Raw genomic sequence first — 24,218 nt, 5'->3', positions numbered from 1 at the left:
AGATTGACCAGATGCTGCGTTTGATTGAATGAATGAATGGGGCTGTTGGATGTTTGGATGTGTAGATTCTGTGTTTGAATATGGTATGGTTGTAAGCTTCAATGTGTAAAACTGTCATTTTATATTTGGAGGCAAAAAAGTCATTATCTAGGGTAAAACTGTAATTTTATATTTAGGGATAAAAAAGTCATTTGACTAATATTCCGCTAGTTCTCTTCACAGCATGAAAACAGAGGTGGACGGATGCAAAAAAATATAACTTCAGGTGGAATTCAACCAAAAGAAGAAAAAATTGTATATTTTTTTAAAAACACCACAACATGAAAATGGAGGTGGACGAATGCAAAAAAAATATAACTTCAGATGAAATTTAACCAAAAGAAGAAAGAATTGTATATTTAAAAAAAACGAACAAAAAAAAATAATCGGTAGATAATTGCCCTAGAATAATTTCATCAATGGAAAAACAATGGAAATAATAAAAAAAAAGGAAAAATATGAATACAACCTGGACAGATTGCAGGACTAGCAACTTCTAAATATAAGGCAAGTGTTAAGTTACATGTAATGTAACTTACACCCACTCACATAAACAGTGAGTGGACCTCACACCACCCACTGTTCATGTGAGTGGCGTAAGTTACATTGCATATAACTTAAGGGGATCCCAAATATAAAGGTAGAATGATGTGATTGAAGTTGGATGCAATGTCGACGAAAAACCAAGCTCCATTTTCCGATTTAAAAGATTCTATCACAATTGAAACTAGGTAACACAATAACAATAATACTGCATAAAGAATCAAATAATGCATAAAATACATCATAGGAAATCATTGCGTGATTTACTCATTCAGCAGCCGAGTCTTCATATTGCCACGGGTTGAACTCGGTTGTCTCAGGGTTAATCTCTCCAAGGCTTTCTGAATTATCTAGAGTAGCCCGAAGTTCAGAATACTTGCCATTGTACCGGTACACTTCCAAGTCACCCCAAGGAGTAGGGGTGACTTCATCACTAAGGTCAAACCATTTTGGAGTAAACATATCATCTTTGGCCTCACGGATTCTTTTTTCAGCTCTCTGTCTCTCCTCCAATCTATAACAGCATCAACAAAATAAAGACACAAGTTCTTTCATTATTCTTAAATCAAATGTGAAAAAGGAATCAATTTTGCCATATTAGAGACCTTTCTCTTTATGAAGATAAATTTAGTGCGTGCGTGTGTGTGTCTGTGTGTGTGTATACGCGCGCGTGTGTGCGTGAGAGAGAGAGAGAGAGACCTGCTCTTCTCGGAACCAGCTTTGGAAAGGTCACCCTTCTCCAGTGCATATCTATCAGGACGTAAACGAGAATCTGATGGCAACAACTTCTTAGGAGCAGTGTCAAAGCTGTTTAACTTGTGCGTAAAATATGTGTACTGGTATTTGTCATCTTCAGGAGCATCAGCCACTCTCCAAACCTGCAAAACATTTCAAATTAGCTTAATTAAGGAAAAAAAAAGAGTTTCTCAGTCTGATGATTTAACACTATAAAACTTGGCCAAAAGAGGGTACAAACAACCAAAGAAACTCAAAATAACCAAACTGACCTCCTTCAATTCGGTGCCTGGAAGTGGCTCCCCCTCTGAGTCGCAGGGCTGGTAACTCATTGATTCATTCCATTTCCCAGTCATCAATATCTTGGGTTGTTCAGCAGCATCATATACATATCCATCCACTTCATAGCGACCAGCTCTGAAAAAGACATGTTTACTTTAAAAACCAACATAACATAATTATGATCTAAAGCTATCTTGGAATAAATTAGGAAAAGAAATCACAACTTGAGCTACTTTAATATTCCTTTCTTTTCATATACAAACCTGCAGGATCTAGTCATATGTTTTTGAAACATTATGAGATACATATCACCACTAAACATTACTTACGCCAAAAAATTGACAATGCTGGTATTTGCTAAAATCAGCAAGCATGTATAATATCCAATTACTAGCTGAGGAGCTCAATATTAACAGGGAAAAAGAAATAGTACCCAAACCATCCACATGGTTGAAAATATAACACAACTTTGTCGCCCGTGGTCAAGTTAGTCATGACCATATCCCCCGGTGAATCAATCCAAGTTCGTCCAAAAATTAAATTGTGAACCTTTGTGGGAGGGGGCACCAAATCGAGAACCACCCCATCTCTTTTAAGTGTCACACGTGTCCTGCACAAAAGAATTACTCCAGAAACTAAGTACATAAACAACATTCGAAGTCTTCTTACACATGAACAAAGATACAGAGAGATAATCTTCCAAGTTAAAAAATTAATTAGTTGTGAATTTCATTTATACACAGAAGGGAATTTCACAACATGGGAATTATAATCTTGCAAGCTAAAATGTACTAGGTCATCAATTTCATTCAGTACACAGAAATAACTCACAAATGGGAGAAAAATATATTTCAAAACAGTACACTTGTGAGAGCAGAATATTATGCCCAGTTCCTGCCTATGTGAATGCACTCAAAGAACTCCTTTGCCCCTTGGATCTATCAGAGGATTGTGTCGAATCAGCAGAAGCAAACTGGGTCTCAAGTTTAAATAACTCCCATTTTGGACAACTCTAATTCAAGTGTGGGTAAAATGGCAAAAAATCATATATTTTTAGAAACTAGGGCATAGAAACGTCACTTCTCTAAACATATCAATTGTATGCTACATTTAAGCATCTTCAAACCAAAATCAATAATTGCAAGTTAGAGAGAGAGAGAGACAGACAGACAAATTAATCACAATTACACTTACAATGTGTGATGCTAATAAGGTGAAAGCTTCCTGACTATTGTTATCAAACAAAACTTCCCAAAAAAAAAAATTGGGACCTTTATTTGTACGAAATAAAAACTAGAAACCAGAGAACAAAAACAAGTTCACATTTGCAATGTGACACACATTAACATCAAGAACTTCATTGAGATTTTAAAGCTATTATAAGATATCAGCAAAAATCTAGCCCTAGAAATTAACAAACGATATTTGTATTACCTTCCAACTGGATAAACATCAATCGAGTTTCCTAAAAATTTTGTTCTCAACTTTGAAGTCACATCATAAATGAAGTGCTCATTTTCGGCATGACCAGCACTCATTGGGGGGTGATGACTAACCTGAAACAGAAATATGAATTAGAGGGACTCAAAAACACGAATGACTTTAATAAATAAATATGTGGGGGGCAGAGGTGGGGAAGACTAGGAATACTAACTTTTTTTAAAGATAACTCCACTAAAATCTAAGCCATATACAAAAGGGAATAAAAGCTCATTGCCACAAAAAATCATCCAGAATAAAGAAAACTGATTAGAGAATTATGTCCAAGAAAACTCACTTGTTCAGCTATAAATGTAACACCACCATGATTAACCATTTCAAAAGTTTCACCAAGAACTGGATTAAATGGCTTCCAGGCCCGTCGATAGGCAAAGTAGATTGATAAAGCCCATGATGCTGCAATCAGCAACTGTGAGTCCCACAACTTATGAAATGCAAATATATAGACATAAAGTCCTCTCCAGGACATCCACATTTTCTTCCAATCTGAACCAAGATTTATTTGTACAAACAATTGCTAAAGGAATAAAAAGAATATTCAACTTCTTTGTGTATAGAGTTGCATCATCATCAAAATTGACAATTTTTTGTCTTTAACAATTCTTGGTACGAAGAATTGTTTGTCCAGATTTTACAAAAATGCGGATACAGCATTGAGAGGTAGACCCAAATAGACACAGGGGTTCAGTATAATTCTTACAAGCATATACCAATCTCATGTATGGATCCTCGCATTCATCTGCCAGATCCAGAAGGTGGGAGTACTCCATCAACTGGCAAAACAACGTACAGTTTACAAAATCCTACGGACGTAAAAACTCAAAATAAAAGAACAACTAAATTGCAGAACTGTTGCAATTCAGAAAACACAAACCTCTGCCATTCTCTGCAGCACTGAATTTGGCTCTGAAATAAATACAGGAAGAGTCACCAACGATTGAACATCAGCACCTATATACTTTTGCATCATCTTCCAGTAATTGTCCCTTTCCTGGAAAATAAAAGAATCTAGAAATGAAGATGCAGCCAAAGAAAAATCATTTTCTGCCAGATATAGGTACAGATGCATTTGAACATCATAACTAATGTTCTATTCTATCAGTGTATGCTATATCACTGTCAAATAAATGTGGCACATCACAGGACAACAAAAACTTTGATTCACCAACTAAAAAATGCACACAATACATTTGCACAGAACCTCGGCAATTGCCTTATGTTTTTCTTGTGAAGACTGATACAAGACAAGGACTCAAGATTATGACAAAACCATGATCCTAGGGCGTATTGCATATGATACAATCATAAACTTCGGAAATAAAACAAGAGGTAAAGTAATCTGCTCCTCACCTCCTGTTTCCATCTTCCTCTTCTTGCTTCATCTTCAGCATCTTCCGTGCTCCCTTCAGGATTAACAACTTCCAGCCCTTCATAGCCCAATAAACTAAAGAACAGAAACACCATATCATCAAGTCACCATTTGAGAAAGAAGTGACAGAAAGACCAAATGATAGGTATCCTACACTAAAGAAACTCATAAGATGATAAGGATAATATGTAAAAGCAAATGACTGACCCAATTTCTTCACCAACTCAATAATTCAAAAGAACAAGTGCTATACCACAACAGTCTATTTTAGCAGAAGTAATAGTTACAGCTAATCGAGTTACATGATTAATTCAAACTAAGCATGTATATTTGGAACAATTGTGCTTCTGCTTAACTTCCAAAGCATAACAGCTATAGTGATTTCATTTCAAACCAACTTAATCTCAAATTTACCCTAAATAAGGTTGATCTATGGGCGTACTTCGAGCACAAGGCAAAATGACTATTGTTATAATAATAATAACATTAGTTACAGCATCAATCACAAGATCAAGCAACTAATTGGAGCACATAGAGCCGAAATACGAATCTCATGAAGCAAAATCAACGTACAATTTATATATACAACCCTAACATGCTAAAATTAGAAGCTGAAGCACTGAAACTCAAAATCAAATCAGCTGATAGATATCAAATCGGAATCGGAATATGAATATATACCCGTTGACCGATTTACTCATGGCGGAGCCGATAGTCGACCAACCGGCGGCGATGGAGGCGAAGAAACCGCCGCCTTGCTTAGATCCATCGGAAGCCATGTCTCAATTAACAATCTCAGGAGAAAATACTCGCAGCTATCGAATGAATACGTAGCTTAGAGAGAATAGAGAGAGAGACGTTTTAATCGGGGCGCCTGATTTTTAAGATATGGGGAATTTTTTTTTTAATTATTATTATTTTATAGATCAACAGCTTGGACTGGCAAATATGCTTGTTGGCGGTTCTTTGATTTCAAGTCAAAAAGGAGACCTCTCAAAGCGCGTGGCTTCCCATTTCTAGAAATACGTTCACGCGTTTATTGGAGAGCGTGGGATATATGACTATCGTTGTAAATATCTAGGGGATAATAACATCCGGATCCCTAATATTTTTTAGGTTTTCTCTAATAATTAGATAGTTCGTCTTTTCTTCTTGTTTATTTTTATATCATAAATACATAGTATACAAATTTACGAATAGGTATATCAAAAGTTTTAATTAGACTTGAAGTTTAGTCCAATCTCTTTCAGGATCTATATTTGATATATTATAGTTAAAGTTAAGCATGGATATTCAAAAATTTCATTATATTCTCCAATTTAATGTTCTTGAGAGTTTGTCTCGATATATCATAGTTAAAATTCAATCTGAATATTAAGAAATTCTATTGTATTATAGTTAAAATATTGCCAAGATATTTATACTACCAAAGGAATAAAAAAATTACTCTCGCATAGCATGAGGAGAAGATTCAAACTATCAGCTTCAGTTAAAAAATAATGAAGTATCTACCATTAGACTAAAAAATAGTTGATAATTATATACATTGTCAATTTAGATTAAATAAGCCCTTAATTCCTATGGACATTAACTATTACATTTATTGAGTTTTGCTCACATTAAGCATATGACTCTTTTGATAAAATGATGAACTCCCAAGAGTCTAGTGTAGAGGTGGGCAATCCAATTAAGTTTACTTGAACCAAATCAGAGCTGAAATTTATTTTGGATTAGGTTCGATTTGGGTTAACCGTTATTTTTCAAATGGGTTGCAAATTAATATCCAATCAATATATATATATATATATATATATATATATAAAGTGGTTGTTAAGTTACATCATTATATAACATACATTAACCCAACAGTTGTTACTAGTAACATAAAAGTATAATCAACAAACTAATTATGTGTTACTAATAGTAACTATTAGGTTGAAATATGTTACATAATTATGTAACTTAAGTAAGGTAAAAAAAAGTCAAAATCCTTAAGCTTAACCTAATCGGACAATAAATTGACACACACACCTACCAAGAACCAACCACACGCACTCACCCATTGAGAACATTAAGCTAATAAAGCCGCCCAGTCGCTACCTTTTCCTTTGTTCAGGTGCACTGGTGCTCCTAACCATTACAATCACTATTGTCAAACTGAAACCAGACGTCGTTTGTAGCTTCTCTGCCTATGTTCGACCGCTATTGTACATGCCTCAGTCTCCATTCATCCATCATTAGTTGTGAAAGTCACAAGATAAGGTTATTGGTAATAATCCTAATTATAATATTAGGATTTACTTGCGATTATAATATTTTATGGTGTATGATTTTGAGGATATTGTTGGCAAGTTTACTTTTTTTGCTTCAATAGCAATTTTTTATGTTAAATCTACGTTCTTATTCACATGAACTACAATCTTGAGATATATGCAAAATCATATGTGTTTTATGCATAATTTCATAATATCTTGGTGACAATAAATTTTATAAAAATCTTCCAAACTTGTACAATTCATTTCTAGAACTTAACCTATTTGTCTTGGGTGGTGATTGAAATGAATTGTTAATCTTATTGTCATTTGGAGGATTTGTAAGTTAAGTAGTTTGCTACTTTGGTGTGTGTGTGTGTGCCCGCACACACTTCAATATTTACTTCCTTGGACTATTTAAATATTTGACTTTAGAATTCAAATTTTTATAACTAAATTTTATATTCATTTTGTTCATTATTGAGGCTAAATTTGAAATCTAATTTGGAACTTTAGGTTATAAACCGAATTGCAACCCAAACCAAGTTTGCAACCTAAAGTAAATATTCAATCCAATCTGAATGCTAACCCGAACATACAATCTAAACCGAATCAAAATTAGAACCGCTCCAAATAAAATTAAAATTGAAATCTAATTCTTTCTAGGTTCATGTTTACAATTCAATTTTGAATTCCCCACTCTAAATGGGTTGCAACTCGAACTAGAACTCAAACAACCTAAATCGAAACATGATTTATTCATCTCTTTAGTGGCAAAACTTTTTTGAGTCTTTGTATACATTATTGTGGATTGATCATTCTGACTATAGAGATTTAAGTTAAAAAATCACAAAATTGTTCTAAACGTGTTCTCATAGATTCATAAGTGTAAATATATCCATACTTTTTGTGTAATGTTCAAAAGAAAAATAAGGGTCAGAGACTGGTTTGATTAAATAGAGAAATTATGTCTTCATTCGAAAATTACAAAATAATTAAGGAGCTAAAAGTTACTACGCTAATATCCACTTTATGTTTGCTTCGTGGAAATTTGCCTAACGAGGCCAAGTCACAAGTGTACAAGTTGCAGTGCCGGCTACATGCGGCCAGGTACGGTGTGATGCACCTTCGCCGCCTTCAAAAGAGATTACGTGGACTCGTCAATCCGGGATTAATTTTTATGTGATCGTTTCACAGTTGATGGAATCCTAACCGTTCAATCTAAATACCGTTCAAACGCAATGCGGTGATCTGTCCCTACGTTTCCTTTATTTTAAGCGAAGTGGGGAAGTGAATGATTCAATAAGTGATTATCATATGAGTGATAACGCACTAATCTCGTACTGTAATGACCAGTAATAGAATAATTCAAAGAAAATTTCTAAAATCTACCAGTCATAGAAGCTTTTATTTCCTAATTCATGTTACATAAATTCATAGACAAGCAAATAAATAGTAAGTAATGTATAATTTATAAAGGCGATTTAGTAATAACATAAAAAGTCCATTAATTCATATAAATATTTATAGATATATTACCTTATACTTTGTTAGTATCACACAAATCTTTTTTTTTTCTTTTTCCTCATTAAAGATTGGCTTGCGCAGGATCAAGCTGCTTTAGGGCTAGTTTGGGATTACTGTAATTTTGAGAATAATTATTGTTAGCTATACTGTAGAAATAAGATAATCAATTAAGTGTTTGGTAAATTTTATTTTTCAGAAATACTGTAAATTTTAAAACCAGTTATAAACGTTTGGTAAGTTTTACTGTTAAATTACTGAGAGAAAACAAATTACTAAAATATACATAATGTAAGATAAAATTTATTAATATATATAAAAACATGTACATACAATATTTTTAATTGTGTATCATAATAATTTTAACTAAAAATTAAATTTATAATATATTGATTTTAATTTTTAATTTTTTGTCTTAAAAAAATTGATAATTAAATTTCGAATATAGTGAAACAAATTTAATAATAATTCGAACAATAAATTGATCTTAAGAAATTAATATTGATAAATTATAACAAAAATTTTATTAAAATATTGATTTTGTTTCCAATTTGAATCAGGATAATTTTGGATTTATGTCATAATTTTAAGGATATTTATGGAATTTATTAAAGGATAAAATTAATTTTTAAAATCAAAATCTAAAAGTTAATTATTTCCTACTTTTCAAAATCAACTGTAGGAGAGGTTGATTTTGATAAAAATTATTTTGATTTTTTATTTTTACCAAATACTAAAATTAATTTTTATGTTTTCAAAATTACTTTTAAACTTCCCAAAAACAATCTTAAACGGGCCCTTAGTGGTTGTCATGATTAAAGTTTTCTGCCAATCTCGCCAAAATAATTAAAGCATAATTACGAAAATAAGAATGATAGAATTGTAAATTTTTGTATAAATTTATCTTATATAAATTTATGTGATATAAATTAATTGATTAGATGAAAATAAAAAATAATAAAATAAATCCTATGAGTCAAGAATCATTTAACCTAATTAATAAAATTATATCAGATCAATTTATACAAAATATATTTACATAAAAAATTTGTAACTTTATTATTACTATTGCAATAATGTACACATAAGATACTTTAAAATATTTTAAAATTAAGTAGAAGCCATAAAGTTACTGGCCCTTGGACCTCGATAATTTATTAACGTAAATCATGTCAATTATTTCTATTTGAAACTTTCCGATTTGGAGCATAGTCAATTAGCCACTGTCACCACATCGGTCCATCTTTCATGTCTTTATGACGTAACAGGAAACAACTTGACCTTTATTTCCACAATATAAAACACAACCAAAATCTTGGCACATATACACTATTCATGATCGGAAGATGATAACAATGGTGCCCACGTGTCTTGATGTAATGAACTTTGAACCAACTTTTCTTTTGAATTAATTTTCCCCGTTCAGACACAAATATAATACAATAATAATAATTCCAAATTTCATGACCAAGCAATCTTTTACGTAACACAAAAGAAAAAATAATTTGTCAAAAGTTATTTAATTGGATTAGGAATTGAAGCAGGTGCAGATGATTTAGTTGGTAAGGCCGTTGACTTACCGCCGATTTTCTGTCTCTGTGTACACATTTGACGCCAATTTAGCGGCTTCTGCGCAAAAATTTTGATCAGTCCTGTTGCTCAAATTTTATTCCAATGGCTGCGAGAGAATCTCCACCGGGGATCCAAATCAAGGTCAGTTCAAAGGGCGGCGGCGGCAGCGGCAGCGGCAACACAGTACACCCAGTAGAAGAAATGGACCGGCCGGAAGGAGTCTCAGCACCACCGCCGGCTGTTTACGGAGAGATCAAGCATTCTAAGAAATGGGTCACTTGGTTAATCCCTTGTTTTGTGGTTGCAAATATTGCCATGTTCGTCATCACCATGTACGTCAACAATTGTCCCAAGAACTCGGTTTCTTGTGTTGCAAGATTTTTAGGTCGATTCTCGTTTCAGCCCTTCAAGGAGAATCCTCTTCTTGGTCCCTCTTCGGTTACGTAAGCACAATATTTTTCCAAAGTATGTTCGTATATGTAGTGTTTCTGCTTAATTTTGAAAACACGGCAGCTAAAGCAAACTAGTTGTCTGTTTATTGGTTTAGGTTGCAGAAGATGGGGGCTTTAGATGTGAGTAAAGTGGTTGACAAACACCAGGGGTGGCGGCTTATCACTTGCAATTGGTTACATGGAGGAGTTTTTCATATACTGGCAAATATGTTGAGCCTTTTAGTTATTGGAATTCGGCTCGAGCAAGAATTTGGGTTCAGTATGTATTTCTAGCCTGTGCATTTATTATGAAACTGGCACTTCTAAGTAATATACTAATAATGAATTTCAGAGAATTGACGACTTGCTTCTAGTTCAAATTGTTGACCTTGTGTGAGTTATCTTGTTGATCCATTATGCTTACTGAAATTTCCAATTCATATTGATACTCATCTTGGTCCAAACCCATTGTTTTACAGTTCGGGTTGGGTTGTTATATATCATCTCTGGATTTGGAGGGAGTTTGCTTTCAGCTCTGTTTATACAGTCAAATATCTCCGTTGGTGCTTCCGGTGCACTTTTTGGCTTACTTGGAAGCATGCTTTCTGAACTCATCACTAACTGGACAATATATACTAATAAGGTACTCACTGCAAGGGCTTTCTATTGACTATGTAAGTGAAGTTACACCGTTCATTCAATAATGTGCAATCTCCTGTGGCATGTTCAGATAGCAGCATTTTTGACTCTCGTGGTCATCATTGCAATCAATTTAGCTGTCGGAATCCTCCCGCATGTTGACAACTTTGCTCATATTGGAGGATTTATTTCTGGGTTTCTTCTCGGGTTTGTGTTTCTTATTCGCCCCCAGTTTGGATGGGTTGAACAGAGATATGCTCTGTCTGGTTATTCAGCTTTGTCTAGAAGAAAATTCAAGACGTATCAGTGCATACTCTGGATAGTTTCTCTCGTCCTTGTAATTGTTGGGTAAGCATTTGAAAACATTTTTTTTCATCCTTTGATTAAAATGCGTTTAAAAGACTGTTAAAAAGAACTTTGATTACTAAAAGTTACATTTGAAACTAGATAAGTTTGCTAAAGTACTCTGATATAGACTTGTCTGGTAATAGCTCTTTTAGTCTCTAGCCTCTAGACTCCAGGCTATTTTCAGTGTAGATCGTCTGAAGTAAAGTAAAGAATTCGTTGCTCAATTCTCCGCATTTCTGCACCTTTGATATTTATGGAGCAAGTAACTCCTCATCTTTCTCATTACTGGAAACCGAGCAAATTTTTTTCCACAACACTTCATCAAATATTTCCATTGTAAATTTCCCCTATTGGCCAGTAATTTATCCTGGTTTTTGCTTCTTGTGAACATAGAGTTGATTGTAGCTGATTTGGTATAATCACAGTCCGCGGCTGTAATTAATCTTCAGCAATGTAGTTTTCACCCATCGCTCTACGTCTCATCGCTGGAACTTTGAGTATCATATCGATATAGCTGGTGTTGTAAAATCTGAGTTGCTTTCAAATTACGAAGATGCGCTAACTTTGCAGGTTAACTCTCAGCTTGGTTATGCTTCTTCGAGGAGTTGATGCAAATGATCATTGTTCCTGGTGTCATTATTTGTCCTGTGTCCCTACTTCAAGATGGAGCTGTAGAACAGAGCCTGCGTTCTGCTCGGTAACTCTACTAATACTCTCTTTTCATTTCTGTTGTTTTCTTGACGTACTTTGATCATTATAAAAATTGAGATAAAATTTTAAAGGATCCCTTGTTGATTGGAGTGATTCGTCTAAATGGGTAGTTAATTTTCCCTAGAGTTAAAGGTTAAGGAAATGATGAGATGGTGGGTATGCAAATGCAAACATAATCAAGCAAGGTATCTGCAAGTCGTTGTAAATGATGAAATTTATTGAACAAAATGAGAGCAAATGTGTTCCAAGTTTCTGTCAATATGTGAGATTGATTTGTCTATGCCAATGCACATTTGGAACAGAAGAGAAGAGACTTGTTTCTGAAATTGTCGTCTCTAATTAATTATACGTGTCATGTTTTGATTCGTGTAAATATTACTGCAGACCACCCAAGATGGTAACCAGCTAAATGTAACGTGCTCGAGCAATGGAAAATCCAACCTTTACATTTTGTCAAATCCAAGCAGTTCCCAGATCCAAAGTTTGTGCACTGAGCTTTGCAGCTGACGTTGTATGCTGAAGACACAAGACTGATATAGAAGTTGACAGTAGTTGTTTAGAGTGTGTACACAAAAGACTGCAATTCTATTTTCCCGGATACCATTTTAGTTCACATTATACAGGCTCTATCCCCTTCTTGTATTGTTTTTATTTTGTAAATTTCCTTTAGACTCTTTTCATATGTTTACTCAATGTTCAATTTCTGAGAGCCTGTGAATATTGGCAGATCAGAATCTCTTTGTGATTGATGGGGTGTACACAGTTTATATACGGGGTGTATTCAGTGTTCGAATAATAAATAACAGGCCCAATTAGTCGCAGTCTTACCCAAAATATTAAAAATTAAATAAAAATCTTTTATTATTATTATCATACGCTCTTACAACTCCCTGTCATCGTCGGCTTCGCTCTTTTCACTCATAAACTAAATCCTCATGGATTATCTGCTCATTGCCTTATACGAGCAGCACTAACAATTTTTTTTCCCCTGCTGTCGTTTCCTTCTTTTCACTCAATCCATGAACTGCAATTTCATTTAACTGGAGATGATGGCCGTTAGAGCCGTTAACTCTTGCTCCATGTTTCGCTCCGCTGCGTGTCCTCCTCTCGTTTCGTTCAAAATTCAATGCTGTTATTACCATTTCCGGTCTTTGCAACTTCGCCGCAACAAGTCCAATTTAGGGTTTCGGCTCCCGGCATGTCGCTCCGAGCGACAGTTTTTGAACCGTTCCGGTTCCCAGAGCTGTTCGGTTCACAGTCTTGTTGATAGTGTCATGCAGGAACTCGTAGCAATCCGTAAACGTTTGAGAGTTTTCGCTAAGTATGTTTAATCTTTTTTCTTTCGAAATATTGAAATAATATAACTTGTTATTATTCTTTGTTGATGTTGTGTTGTTCAACTATGAATGTACAGGAATTTTGAGGACGCCCTGTTTAGTATCTAATAAATTGTATTTTTGACGAAAGAAATTACGATCAATATAAGCATGGTTTTAATATTCTGCTCGATGTTATGAAGCGTCTGTTATGCGGTTTCAAAAATTACAGCTTATTAAGTGGATTGCTGATAGTTGATATGAAGAAGTTTAATTGAGTATCTCTTTTTGCTTCATTTTGAATTAAAATGTAGAAAATGGCTTCTGGTTAGACTGTTGGAAGAAACTATTGCTCCTATTTTGCATGTGGCATTAGTGAACCCGAAGTGATAATTTTTGGCTGCATTGCTGATGAAAAAATGAACTTATCCCCTTGGTGGTTCTAGAAAATTTTCATCCTTTACACCGTCTTTTTCTGTGTATTCAAAGTGACCTGGTTATTACCTCTGAAGACTCTGTAATTTCGCCTTTCTTTTGGAGGAAATCAATGGAATGCAATGTATTGTCTGCCTTTCATTTAAGATAAAGAATTCCTGACTTCTACTTTTAAGAAGAGGCTGAAGCATGAGTCCCAAATGGCTTGGGGGAATTGGAACAGCAAACGCACAATCGATGCACTTTTTTTTTTCACTACAAGTTTGCTTGATACATTTGACATGGTAGTTAATTGGCTTTGCAGGGTGAAGGTATCAAGTGGTGAACTTCTTGAAGATAAGCTTGAAAACCAAGTACTTCAGAAAGGATTGCTGCTGGAGTTCAAGAAAGACTCTGATAGGGTATTGCTCGCTGTTGCACAGCGACCTGATGGCAAAAAGAATTGGATGGTGTATGATCAGGTTCTAGTAGAAACACCTAATGCGGCATGTTCTCTAGGTTGCTAGGTGTTGGAACTTTACTGTTTATTTCCTTATTCTGAGAAGTTCTGGGGTTTGCAGCTAAGTGAAACTGTTTCTTGATCTTTTTGTGCAGAATGGTGCCTCATGCTCCATTAAACCACAACAAGTTACATTCGTTGTTCCAGGTGTTGAAAAGTTTGACCACAAAGATATTTCAAACTTCCTTCAGAAAGCTGAGGATAATCTGGTTGGTTTCTCTTTCATTATGCAAAATATTAACTGTTCTGTTGTTTTCCAATCTGGTTGATTGGTATTTATATTTTTGATGCAGGACCCAACACTGCTTGAGTTTGCTTGGGTTGAGCTTCTTGAAAAGAATAAGTCAGTCACTCCTGAAGAATTAGCAGAGGTACTCTTTTTTCAGTTAACAGAGAGCTGTCCTGTCGCTCCTTTTGATGATCGCAGCTTACTCTGCAGATGATTTTTGGTAGTGCGGAGCCTCTGGAGAGCTATTGTGCCCATCTTCTGCTATCTAAAGATGAAATCTATTTCAGTGTGCAGGCCACTAATGGCTCTCGCTCTATCTACGCACCCCGACCCACTGTGCAGGTAACTTTCTGGTATTTTTGAAATTTTAATAAGTTTGGTTCACTAGAGGTTGGGTTGTTTAGGATTCACAGTCACACAAGGCCTCCTGGGCTTGGGCTTAACTGGAAAATCTTATCTTAAAGGGTTTCCTATATTTGGTGCTTCAAGAGTTAGGTTTGTTTCTCCACATCAAGTAAAATTCCCTCTCCAGTTAATAGCTTTGCTGATGAAGCCAAGTTGCTCCAACAGGATCATTTTTTATTAAGCAATGGTCAATATCCTTCTCCAGTAGGGTGATTGGGGTCCCATACTAGAACTGCCAATGAGTGGAGTTTTGGCTGGGTAATTTGGTCTTACTTCCTATTGCACACTTCAGACGCTTGGAATCTAATCAGTCTAATTTTATTCAGAATCTATTTAGTATCTTAACCAGCTAGAATAACGAATTTAGTGCTGGTTCAGTTTTGTTTAAGCACACTTACGAACATCTAGCTGTGCTTAATCATCTCAGTCTAGCTTGGGGAGGTTGGCAGATTCAGTTCAGTGTGTTATCTTCCTGTGTTAAGTTATTTTCTTTACCGTCTATTACTTTGTGAGCGAAATCTTTTGATTTTCTGCTTCATTGTTTTCTTAATTAGGTACAGTGTGTAGAAATTAGATTTTCCTTGAAGCTAATGTTGTTTTATGGCATATTTCATAATTTGGCACATGCCTTAACTTCATAGAAGTTTGATTACTTAGGTGGCGTTTGTTTTTTTAACTTAATGACTTAAAGTGACTTAACTTAATTAATTAAGTTAATTAGAGATGTTTGTTTTTATAACTTGATGAGACTTTTTAGATAATTTTGACTTAATAAAATAAGCTAATTTTTTTGGCTTTTTACTTAATGGAGAAATCTGAATTAAGTCAATTACTTGCTAATGTCAAAAATATCCTTGTATTATAATTTATTTTTCATGTCTATCCCAAAACTCACCCATAGATATTTACCCCACATAAAAATATCCCTGTTTTTTCTTTCTTATATTATATACGATAAAATTTGAAATTTATGGTATTCTATATATTAAAATTCCAAAATAATTATGTATTCACTTGAATATGGTTTTACTTATAAATGTTAAAATATTGTGGTATTTAATATATTATTTATTTGACATTCAAATTTAATAAGGATACAAATGTAAAAGTACATATTTTCAGCTTTTTAAGTTGAAAAAAACAAACAACTTAATACTTATTTTCCGAGATTCAGACGAAAAAACAAACATATTATTCAGATTCAGACATTCAGACCTATTCAGAATTCAGACTAACTCAGGTCTATTCAGATTTCAGACAAAAAAACAAACGCCACCTTAGCATATCCGTGTATAATATCTTAATTTTTGATTATCGCTATCTGTTCATTGAGCACATACTATTCCATTTGTGTAAAAACTAGGTAGAAGAGCTTTTACATAGGAAGCTGGCCAAGGAGGCTGCAGAGAGAGAATTTCAGGAGTTTTTGCAATTGCTGAAGTCTGCTAAGGCAATGCCTGCACATGCAAAACCTCTCAAATCTTCATGGATGGCAGAAGAGAAACTCCGACATAAAATTGAGTCTCTGGAAGCATATGCTATTGATGCATGTAAAGATAATGATCAAAAGAAAACTGCAGGGATGGTAACTTTTCTTACTTGACTGGATTTGATCTGATGTAGGAATAAGTGTCCTTGATTATAGAATGACAAAGATGAACTTCTTATAGCATTGTTCATGTAATCCATGCATATCAATTGTATTCCTTACTTCTGGACCTCAGATTAATATTTCCTTTTTCCTTGTTGTCAGATACTTAAGGAATTGGGACTAGCGAGAACAGCATCTTCAGCATTGAACCTCCTTATAGATATTGGGTATTTTCCTGTACATGTCAACCTGGACATTTTAAAGTTCAACATTCGCACAGATCATTCTCAAGAGGTTACATCAGCTGCTGAAAGTCTTCTGGCAGATTTGTCTGACCCAGATGAGGTGAGCTTTCTTCCTGCTGCATGCAATTTTGAGGAACTTACATGAATACCTGATCAGATGGTAGTATATCTCTTATAATAATTATTTTATGATTAAGCTATCAAAACTTTTCTAGGGTTCAATATACCTATTTTCTCTGACTTTTGACCTTTTCCTCTCCAAGATAGAGAAAACATAATTAATCTTTAAATTCTCACATTGATAGGAAAAATCATCACCAAAAAGAAAAAAGGGCAAAATTGAATAGTTGTCATTGGGAAATATCCTGTAATTTACAGATAGTGGGGCTACTGCAGAGAGATGAGATGTCACATGTCTTTTGCTAAAATGTCATATAAATTGGATATGGTAAATGCATCAATGCCGTGAGCAAAATACGATATTAAATTTTGATACTGCATGGTTCTTTTTTATGATATCTTTGGAAACTCATGTTGCTACATGCTTACTTGGTGTTCCTTGTGTTCAGCTGAACAGAAAAGATCTTACTCATTTGAAAGTTTATGCCATTGATGTTGATGAGGCTGATGAGGTAATTTTTACTATAGTTGTCTGAGGTTGGTGCTTCAATTCATTGATGTGATCTTGAACTGATTTGGTGCATTGTTATGCAGCTTGATGATGCCCTGAGTGCCATGAGGCTGCAGGATGGAAGGATTAAAGTTTACATACATGTTGCTGATCCAACTAAATATATTGAACCTGGGAGTTTATCGGACAAGTATCCTTGCAAATCCATAGTGCATTTTGAATGAAAAAGAATTCTGAGTATCTTCAATCATTTGATACATTTTATGATTGTAGGGATGCAATGAAAAGAGGAACTTCTGTTTTCTTGCCCACTGCCACTTATCCCATGTTTCCAGAGAAACTTGCTATGGAGGGAATGAGTTTGAGACAAGGAGAAGTTTGCAATGCTGTTACCGTGTCTGTTGTTCTGCATTCTGATGGCAGGTAAATTTTAATTTCAAGTCAATGTGCTTATTTAAGTTTGTGCTTACAAAGTTACAATGCCATATTTGGAATTTGTGAATGTTTGAGATGTGTCGCCTTTCACATTAGAGGATCTGTGGAGCGCCCTTTGCATCCTAGGAATTATATAATATGATGACTATGGGTTGTTGAGTTTTAGGAGGTTCCAAAGTTTAGTCAGTTGTTTCCTATATTTCTGAGCTTTGATGCTTTCAGACGTGCTTTTTATATTACTTAAATGATTCTGTGTTAGTTACTTGAGCTATGTTAAATTGGGTCTTCTAGGTATTTAGTTTATAACCTCTTTGCTACATTACCATAACATTGTAGTTGTCTATAAAATGACATTTCCAACCACCCTTAAAGTGAGAATAAAGAGAATTCAAAACCACCCAACTGATTATTGTTAAGAACTCATAGAATGGGTATGATTTCACCGGGTAGTTATTTTTTCCAATTGTCGGATAAATATGATTGATGAGAATGGTATGTGAAAATTTCATGATATTCAGTTTTGTGAACTTTGATGGAGACTATTTATCTGAAGTATCATGATTGCATTTAGTTACTGTTATAATCATGGATAGTCCTCTTCACTCACTGATAGCCCATACATAATATACTCATATCTTAAGTGTAAAGATGAAATTTTCATTAATGAAGAAAATGTTGCAACTGCTATACTATAGCATTGCAGAATACTCTGTGGATAACTCCATTATCAAACCAACCTACATGCTAACGTATGAGAGTGCAACTGAGCTGCTTCATCTAAATTTAGAAGAGGAGGCTGAACTAAAGATTCTATCCGAGGCAGCTGCTCTCCGGTTACAATGGCGTCTCCAACAGGTTCTTCCTTATATGTAGATCAATTTTGACTCCAAATAGTGTAAAGTGTGATTTCTGAGTTCCAACTTGTTTTGACATCTTATCCTCATTAACTATGGGTTTTGCAGGGTGCAATTGACACAGCGACGTTAGAGACTCGCATCAAGGTAGCTAACCCAGAAGATCCAGAACCGATAATCAATTTGTATGTTGAAGACCAGGCTGACCCTGCAATGCGACTTGTTTCTGAGATGATGATACTTTGTGGGGAAGCTATAGCTACCTATGGCTCATTCAATAACCTTGCTTTACCCTACAGAGGACAGCCTCAATCAAATATTGATGTATCCGCATTTGCACATCTTCCTGAAGGACCTGTTCGGAGCTCTGCTATTGTAAAAATAATGCGTGCTGCTGCAATTGATTTTAGGAAGCCTGTACGCCATGGAGTTCTGGGGCTTCCTGGTTATGTGCAATTTACTTCTCCTATTCGTAGGTACATGGATCTTCTTGCTCATTATCAGGTTAGTTTCTTCTTCTTTTCCCTTTCTTTCTTTTTTCTTAATGCACGTATGTGATAATGGATTATGGACGTTCTAGATGCTGAGTGTTATTCCCGAACTGCAACTGTTTTATACAGTCTTTTCATTTAATTAGTTTGTTTCATGACCATGCAGAAAGTGCCATTAAATGTGCTTGGCATGACTGCTGGCATCAAGTAGATGGACCAAACATAGCTAGTGCATGTAGGCTCTTCATGCAAGTGCCTTGGTTTCCTAGGTTTTTAAGTTTTTTTCTTTCTCTAAAACAAATAACTAAGTTAAATTGAAAAAAAAAGGAAGATGGATTTGATGGTTTTGTTGGTAATGTGACCATTGATTGATCACCAGACAACTACCTCCACTGAACCCTGTCCTACTTTAGTAAATTGGTAACTTATTAATGGGAGCGGAGAAATAGACCAAATTCTTTCTATGAAACTTATTTATATCTCTTAACATGTGTAGGTAAAAGCATGTCTTAGAGGTGAATCTCCTCCCTTCTCTGCTGGCCAGCTTGAAGGGATGGCTTCTATAGTGAACATGCAGACTAGAATTGCAAGGAGGCTCAGCAACACAAGTCTTCGGTATTGGATAATAGAATTTTTGAGAAGGCAACCGAAAGAGAGGCAATATCGTGCATTGATCCTTAGATTTATCAAAGACCGTACTGCAGCCTTGTTATTGGTTGAGGTAATTCAGAATGTATCGGTTACTTGCTATCCATGCTAACTTGATCTACATGCTGTGTTCTGGTGTTCTGGAACAACAAATAAAATACTGATCCCAAGGCAGCCTGCTAACTGAGAGATCTTTACTGATGTTGTAAGATAGTAACCAGTAGCCTCGGAATGTCTGCTTTCAACTTCATTAACTTATTCGGACTCAGTTGGACCACTTCCTTTCTGGTTTAATCTAGTTGTTGAGTCATTGCTGTTCATCATATTTCTCAAACCATTGAAGGGCTCATTCCTGTTAATTTCTCCAGACCATTTAATCATGCCTGGAACCGAAAACTCTTTATATCATGTGTTTACCAACCTCAAAAACTCTTTATGATTCTTGTTATTGTCAAAGCAATTTCCATTAACTAGGCATTTATTTTTGAAATTAGAAGGATGGGCGTACAATTTCTTGTCCTACACCATCATGTTGCAGTTATAGGATAGGATTGTGTCAGGAATTTCTCAAAAATTACATGCAGTATGCAATTATGCATAAATAGTTTTCCTGTATTAAATAGCCCCTTCTTTTCCAGTAACTGTAGAATTGAAAAATATCTTCTCTTTTGGAACATCGTGATCGGACAATAATGGTGTTTTATTAAATTATAAATGTTATTTTGTAATAGCTAATATGCTCGTGAGCATATTACACTCAACTGTATGGAGGACTAAAGTGTTAACTGCTAAATGTTTGCAGGTGGGACTTCAAGCCGCTGCATGGGTATCTGTGGGAGCACAAATTGGAGATGAGGTAGAAGTTAAGGTGGAAGAAGCTCATCCCCGCGATGATATTATTTATCTCAAGGAGGTTGTTAGGTAGTAAAAAGTAAAGTCTTTGGAATAACTTATAATCAAGGAGACATTGGAATACGCTCCTGTGAATTAAAATGGGTAAGAAGCATTCTGTTATTCAGCTAACTTCGAAAATAGTTCCTCTCAATGACCTTGGTAGAATGATTAGGTTTTCTGTTCCTGGCAGCTTATCTGTTGAACTCCTCTAGAATCCCAGATGATTAGACAAGCCAACAATCATTGCTTGCAAGATATATATATCTCTCTAAGCACCATCATTTTTCAAAAGGGTCACGGCTGAAGTGGTGTAGATCACAAGCACACATTCTTTCAGATTGCTCTTTCTCCAACCATGCCATGGAAACCTGAATTCTGCTGACACACAGATTCTGGGTTTTTGAGCTTTGGAGATTTTGTTCAATAAATGGCTGACATGTATAGATCACACATCATATGGTTAGCCTTCTGTCTTGATTCATAAGAGTGGAAAGTTAAATTGTAAGTTCTGAAACCAAGGAAATGCTGTCTATCTCATGTAATAGGTGCTAGTATTGGTTGATGTAGCAAAGCCAGTTAAAATTTGTAATCTACGAGTAATTTGATTTGTTTTCCGTCACTAGTTGATTGAACAACATGGCAGTAACTCAGTATTTCTGCTGGTGGATTACATTCCTTTTTGTTGGATTCCTACCGTGTGCATTTATTTACATTTTTTAAGGGGGAACGCGATTCAGCAGAACAGCCGAGTAAATTTGTGTTTGAAGTTTGAACTGTTTGTTGTGCATATTCTAAAATCTCGGAATGTCGGCTAACTGCGAAACCACAATGAATGTTTCGAAAGTTTTCACGGGACTTGTTTCACACTATCTTTACCAATAAACATGTCTCAGTAAATAATTCTCTTGGGTTTCACATGAATTATAAACTGTACGGGGAAGTTGCATCAACTGGTAGGGACTGAATCTGAAATGAGGGTTTCTGTCACGAAGCATTATGCATGTGGGGTGTGTGCTTGCAATAAAAGGTAACATTACTAAAAGCATGACCCTAGTGACCAATGACTACAGTACTTTGTCACCCTTTCTGATATCTAACCTTGTGCTTTTGAGCCCTTTTGGGCATCCATAGAAATGCATTTTGGCTTGTAGTTGTTAAAATGAGGCTAGGGATTAATTAGCTTTTAAAGTTGCTTGCCAATTTTAAGTAAGTTGAATAGAGACCGAAAAAGGCTATCACATAGGCTGGGTGGTGGTGCCAACAAGCCTAAACCCTATTCGCTTGCTTAAAAAGAATTGCAGATATGTGAATTGAGAAGGGGGAGAAAAACATCGCTTTACCAATTCCATCATCTAGGAGAAATCGACTTATAACCGACATGTCCTTTACAAGACTAGAAGAGAACCGACATAACGATTTGTAGAAAACAAAGATTGTTGGTTTGGTCTAAACTGAAATTGAGTTCGAACTTCGGAAGTGCCCCAATCTGAGTCTGTAAGCATAATTAGCATGTGAAGTTTGGCGTTGTAGTAGATTGAAAACATCATAAAGCAACCATGATATAGAAAGTAAAGCGTGCCCCGACTCTTTTGATTGTGAAAGTATAAGTACAATGCTGACCCTGCTGGCTACATTGAGCAACTCTAGTGCTATCACCGTTGCAACATTGTCGTCCCATTAGATTATAGGTTAGGTGTATGATGAACTATGAAGCCCTTAAAAGTAAGGGACAATTTAAAGTAAACCATTAGCCAATTCCGTACATGGATATAACTTATTCTTAAAAATTGGCTTATAAGGTGGTGTAATGCATCGAAATACTTATAAGCTCACATGTCAAATCTTAATTTAGTAATGTGAAACTCGAAAAAGAGTCATAACAATCCACTCCTCTTTTAGAAATGACGATCATCGGGGCTCATATGTTGGGCTCGGTGAGATCCTAGGCATAGCGAGCAGCATCCTTCCCCAGTTTACTCCCTCTGTGATGAGGGAATTTCATAAGAAATGCCTACTCTAATGCCAATTGTTAACGCAAACAAAGAACTCGTCCTCAGAAAAACGACTTGAAAGAAGGAGCCCAAGTGTTCATAAGCTCATATATCAAGTGAAATAGAACCCAATTAGACTTCTTCCATTTACTATAGAACTATTGTCAATACTCTTCTTTTTGTTCGTAATTATCGATGGAAATTGTTGAGAAAATGAGTAGTGTATCAATATTCTTCTTTTAGATTTCATAATCGTACTACACGGAGGAAACTTCCTTCACAAGATGAATAATTACTCAAACCAACTCCTTGATTTGCGTAATAGATGAAAAAAATACTGAGGGTACGGCCCAATTATGCTCGTACAATAAATCTCTAGTCATGTTTGTTAAATTTTTTCTACATGATATATAATAGAAAATTTACTAACCCCGAAATCTCGAACCTTAATTACTCAATAAGCTAGCTTGATATGAAAACATGTACAGCACTCATATAATTGCTATAAGTAATCAATTTTGGGGACCATGGAAGGTCAAAGATTGCATCAGAGGTTTCCTATAGATGATAAAGGACATGCCATGGGCACTACTCTCAATTCCTTCACAAAATGTCTTATAAATTTTTCTTCATATATCATTAATGATCCCATATACTATATATTATTTTGGCCTGTGGCTCCCTCATAAATTTAATGCATACTCAAAACTCAGGCCACGAGAATGCTCATCCAAGAAGAAACGAAAAATGTATACTTCAGTGGGTGAGAAAGACAAATCAACTTGATCCTTTGAATGAGTTATGCCAATAGAAGATCACTGAAAATATTCCTATATCGACTTGAAAGATTCAATGGGATTAAAAATTTCTTTGAAGTGTGCAAGATGAGAGGTCATGAATAATGCTGGGCTACCAAACATATCCAGGAGACGCAATACATGTGCCTATCTGTTTTGGACGACCCATCTCAAGTTTGGACCAGTTTCAATAAATTCTGAATTTTAATAGTTATATAAGTATTCTTTTTCAATTTGAATAATATAATAATTATGAGGAATTTAATGAGTTTTTTCTTATTTTATTATTATTTTTTTAACAAAGGTAGGGGTAGGTATAGTTCATTTTGATTTTTAACCTCTACCTACTTCAAGATTCTAACTTGGTTAGCTAGATAAAAAAGCTGCTTGAAAACCAGTCAACCATGCTTTTGGGGTAATAAGTGTTTAAAACATGAATAATACCAAATACAGAAACTCTTATACATACAATATTTGTATAAATTGAGGGGCCATATTAGAGTATCTCCAAAATGCCATCTACTAATACTTTTCCAATGTTTGTTTGCTTACTTATATAGCAAATAGAAAAATAAATATCTCTTCCAAAATACTTCTCAAATAAAAATAAGTTTATATTATTCTAATCAAAATTTTTCCTAAAAAAAAAAACATTTATAGCACTTACCTCTCTTCAATAATGATAATATAAAAAATAAGATTAAAGATGGAGAATGCAACTTTTCTAAATTGAAGAGAGATAAGGACAATCGACATTTGAAGAATATTATTTTTTAACAATCTTTTAGGACTTTATTGGTGATATAACTCTT

At 34.9% G+C, this 24,218-nt stretch overlaps 3 protein-coding genes across 7 annotated transcripts; 2 read left to right on the top strand and 1 right to left on the bottom strand.

Moving 5' to 3' along the window:
* Positions 1-706: 706 nt before the first annotated feature.
* LOC18039035 (oxysterol-binding protein-related protein 3A) lies at positions 707-5,395 on the bottom strand. Its single transcript, XM_006429039.2, has 10 exons — positions 5,150-5,395; positions 4,450-4,543; positions 3,974-4,090; positions 3,800-3,872; positions 3,377-3,495; positions 3,034-3,155; positions 2,033-2,209; positions 1,590-1,734; positions 1,282-1,460; positions 707-1,096 (listed from the first exon to the last, which is right to left on the bottom strand). Exons 1-10 carry the CDS (start codon positions 5,245-5,247, stop codon positions 850-852), a joined length of 1,371 nt encoding a protein of 456 aa, XP_006429102.1. The 5' UTR covers positions 5,248-5,395; the 3' UTR covers positions 707-849.
* Positions 5,396-9,599: 4,204 nt separating this feature from the next.
* On the top strand, positions 9,600-12,692 carry LOC18039566 (RHOMBOID-like protein 1). 4 transcript variants are annotated; one of them, XM_024181477.1, is made up of 6 exons: positions 9,600-10,259; positions 10,364-10,527; positions 10,727-10,890; positions 10,978-11,234; positions 11,817-11,931; positions 12,330-12,692. In XM_024181477.1, exons 1-6 carry the CDS (start codon positions 9,919-9,921, stop codon positions 12,450-12,452), a joined length of 1,164 nt encoding a protein of 387 aa, XP_024037245.1. In that variant the 5' UTR covers positions 9,600-9,918; the 3' UTR covers positions 12,453-12,692. The 4 variants fall into 4 exon arrangements, with proteins under 4 accessions (XP_024037245.1, XP_006429099.1, XP_024037246.1 ...); XM_006429036.2 differs by having other exon boundaries at positions 11,805-11,931; XM_006429037.2 differs by having other exon boundaries at positions 10,195-10,281; positions 11,805-11,931.
* Positions 12,693-12,808: 116 nt separating this feature from the next.
* LOC18039738 (ribonuclease II, chloroplastic/mitochondrial) lies at positions 12,809-21,309 on the top strand. Of its 2 annotated transcripts, XR_002904802.1 has the most exons (15): positions 12,810-13,266; positions 14,001-14,157; positions 14,291-14,404; positions 14,489-14,566; positions 14,635-14,766; positions 16,193-16,414; positions 16,583-16,765; positions 17,235-17,297; positions 17,380-17,486; positions 17,570-17,719; positions 18,427-18,586; positions 18,694-19,089; positions 19,573-19,797; positions 20,527-20,720; positions 20,809-21,309. XR_002904802.1 is itself a non-coding variant. In XM_006429034.2 (14 exons), the coding sequence occupies exons 1-14, from the start codon at positions 12,992-12,994 to the stop codon at positions 20,647-20,649; spliced, it is 2,385 nt and encodes a 794-aa protein (XP_006429097.1). In that variant the 5' UTR covers positions 12,809-12,991; the 3' UTR covers positions 20,650-21,309. The 2 variants fall into 2 exon arrangements, 1 of the variants encoding a protein (XP_006429097.1); XM_006429034.2 differs by having other exon boundaries at positions 12,809-13,266; positions 20,527-21,309.
* The last annotated feature ends 2,909 nt before the right edge of the window (positions 21,310-24,218 follow it).

This window comes from Citrus clementina, unplaced genomic scaffold (assembly GCF_000493195.1).
Source record: "Citrus clementina cultivar Clemenules unplaced genomic scaffold, Citrus_clementina_v1.0 scaffold_6, whole genome shotgun sequence".
Classification (NCBI taxonomy): domain Eukaryota; kingdom Viridiplantae; phylum Streptophyta; class Magnoliopsida; order Sapindales; family Rutaceae; genus Citrus; species Citrus x clementina.
This window is presented reverse-complemented; position numbering and strand designations above follow the sequence as displayed.

Coding starts and splice junctions, on each gene's coding strand:
- LOC18039738 (XM_006429034.2), top strand. CDS start 12,992: ATGATGGCCGTTAGAGCCGTTAACTCTTGCTCCATGTTTCGCTCCGCT. Junction 14,405..14,488: donor AGAAAGCTGAGGATAATCTG/GTTGGTTTCTCT, acceptor TTTTTGATGCAG/GACCCAACACTGCTTGAGTT. Junction 16,415..16,582: donor AAAAGAAAACTGCAGGGATG/GTAACTTTTCTT, acceptor CCTTGTTGTCAG/ATACTTAAGGAATTGGGACT.
- LOC18039566 (XM_006429036.2), top strand. CDS start 9,919: ATGGCTGCGAGAGAATCTCCACCGGGGATCCAAATCAAGGTCAGTTCA. Junction 10,260..10,363: donor CTTGGTCCCTCTTCGGTTAC/GTAAGCACAATA, acceptor TTATTGGTTTAG/GTTGCAGAAGATGGGGGCTT. Junction 11,235..11,804: donor CTCGTCCTTGTAATTGTTGG/GTAAGCATTTGA, acceptor CTAACTTTGCAG/GTTAACTCTCAGCTTGGTTA.
- LOC18039035 (XM_006429039.2), bottom strand. CDS start 5,247: ATGGCTTCCGATGGATCTAAGCAAGGCGGCGGTTTCTTCGCCTCCATC. Junction 4,091..4,449: donor GAGGAAGATGGAAACAGGAG/GTGAGGAGCAGA, acceptor TTTATTTTCCAG/GAAAGGGACAATTACTGGAA. Junction 3,156..3,376: donor TTACATTTATAGCTGAACAA/GTGAGTTTTCTT, acceptor TTTCTGTTTCAG/GTTAGTCATCACCCCCCAAT.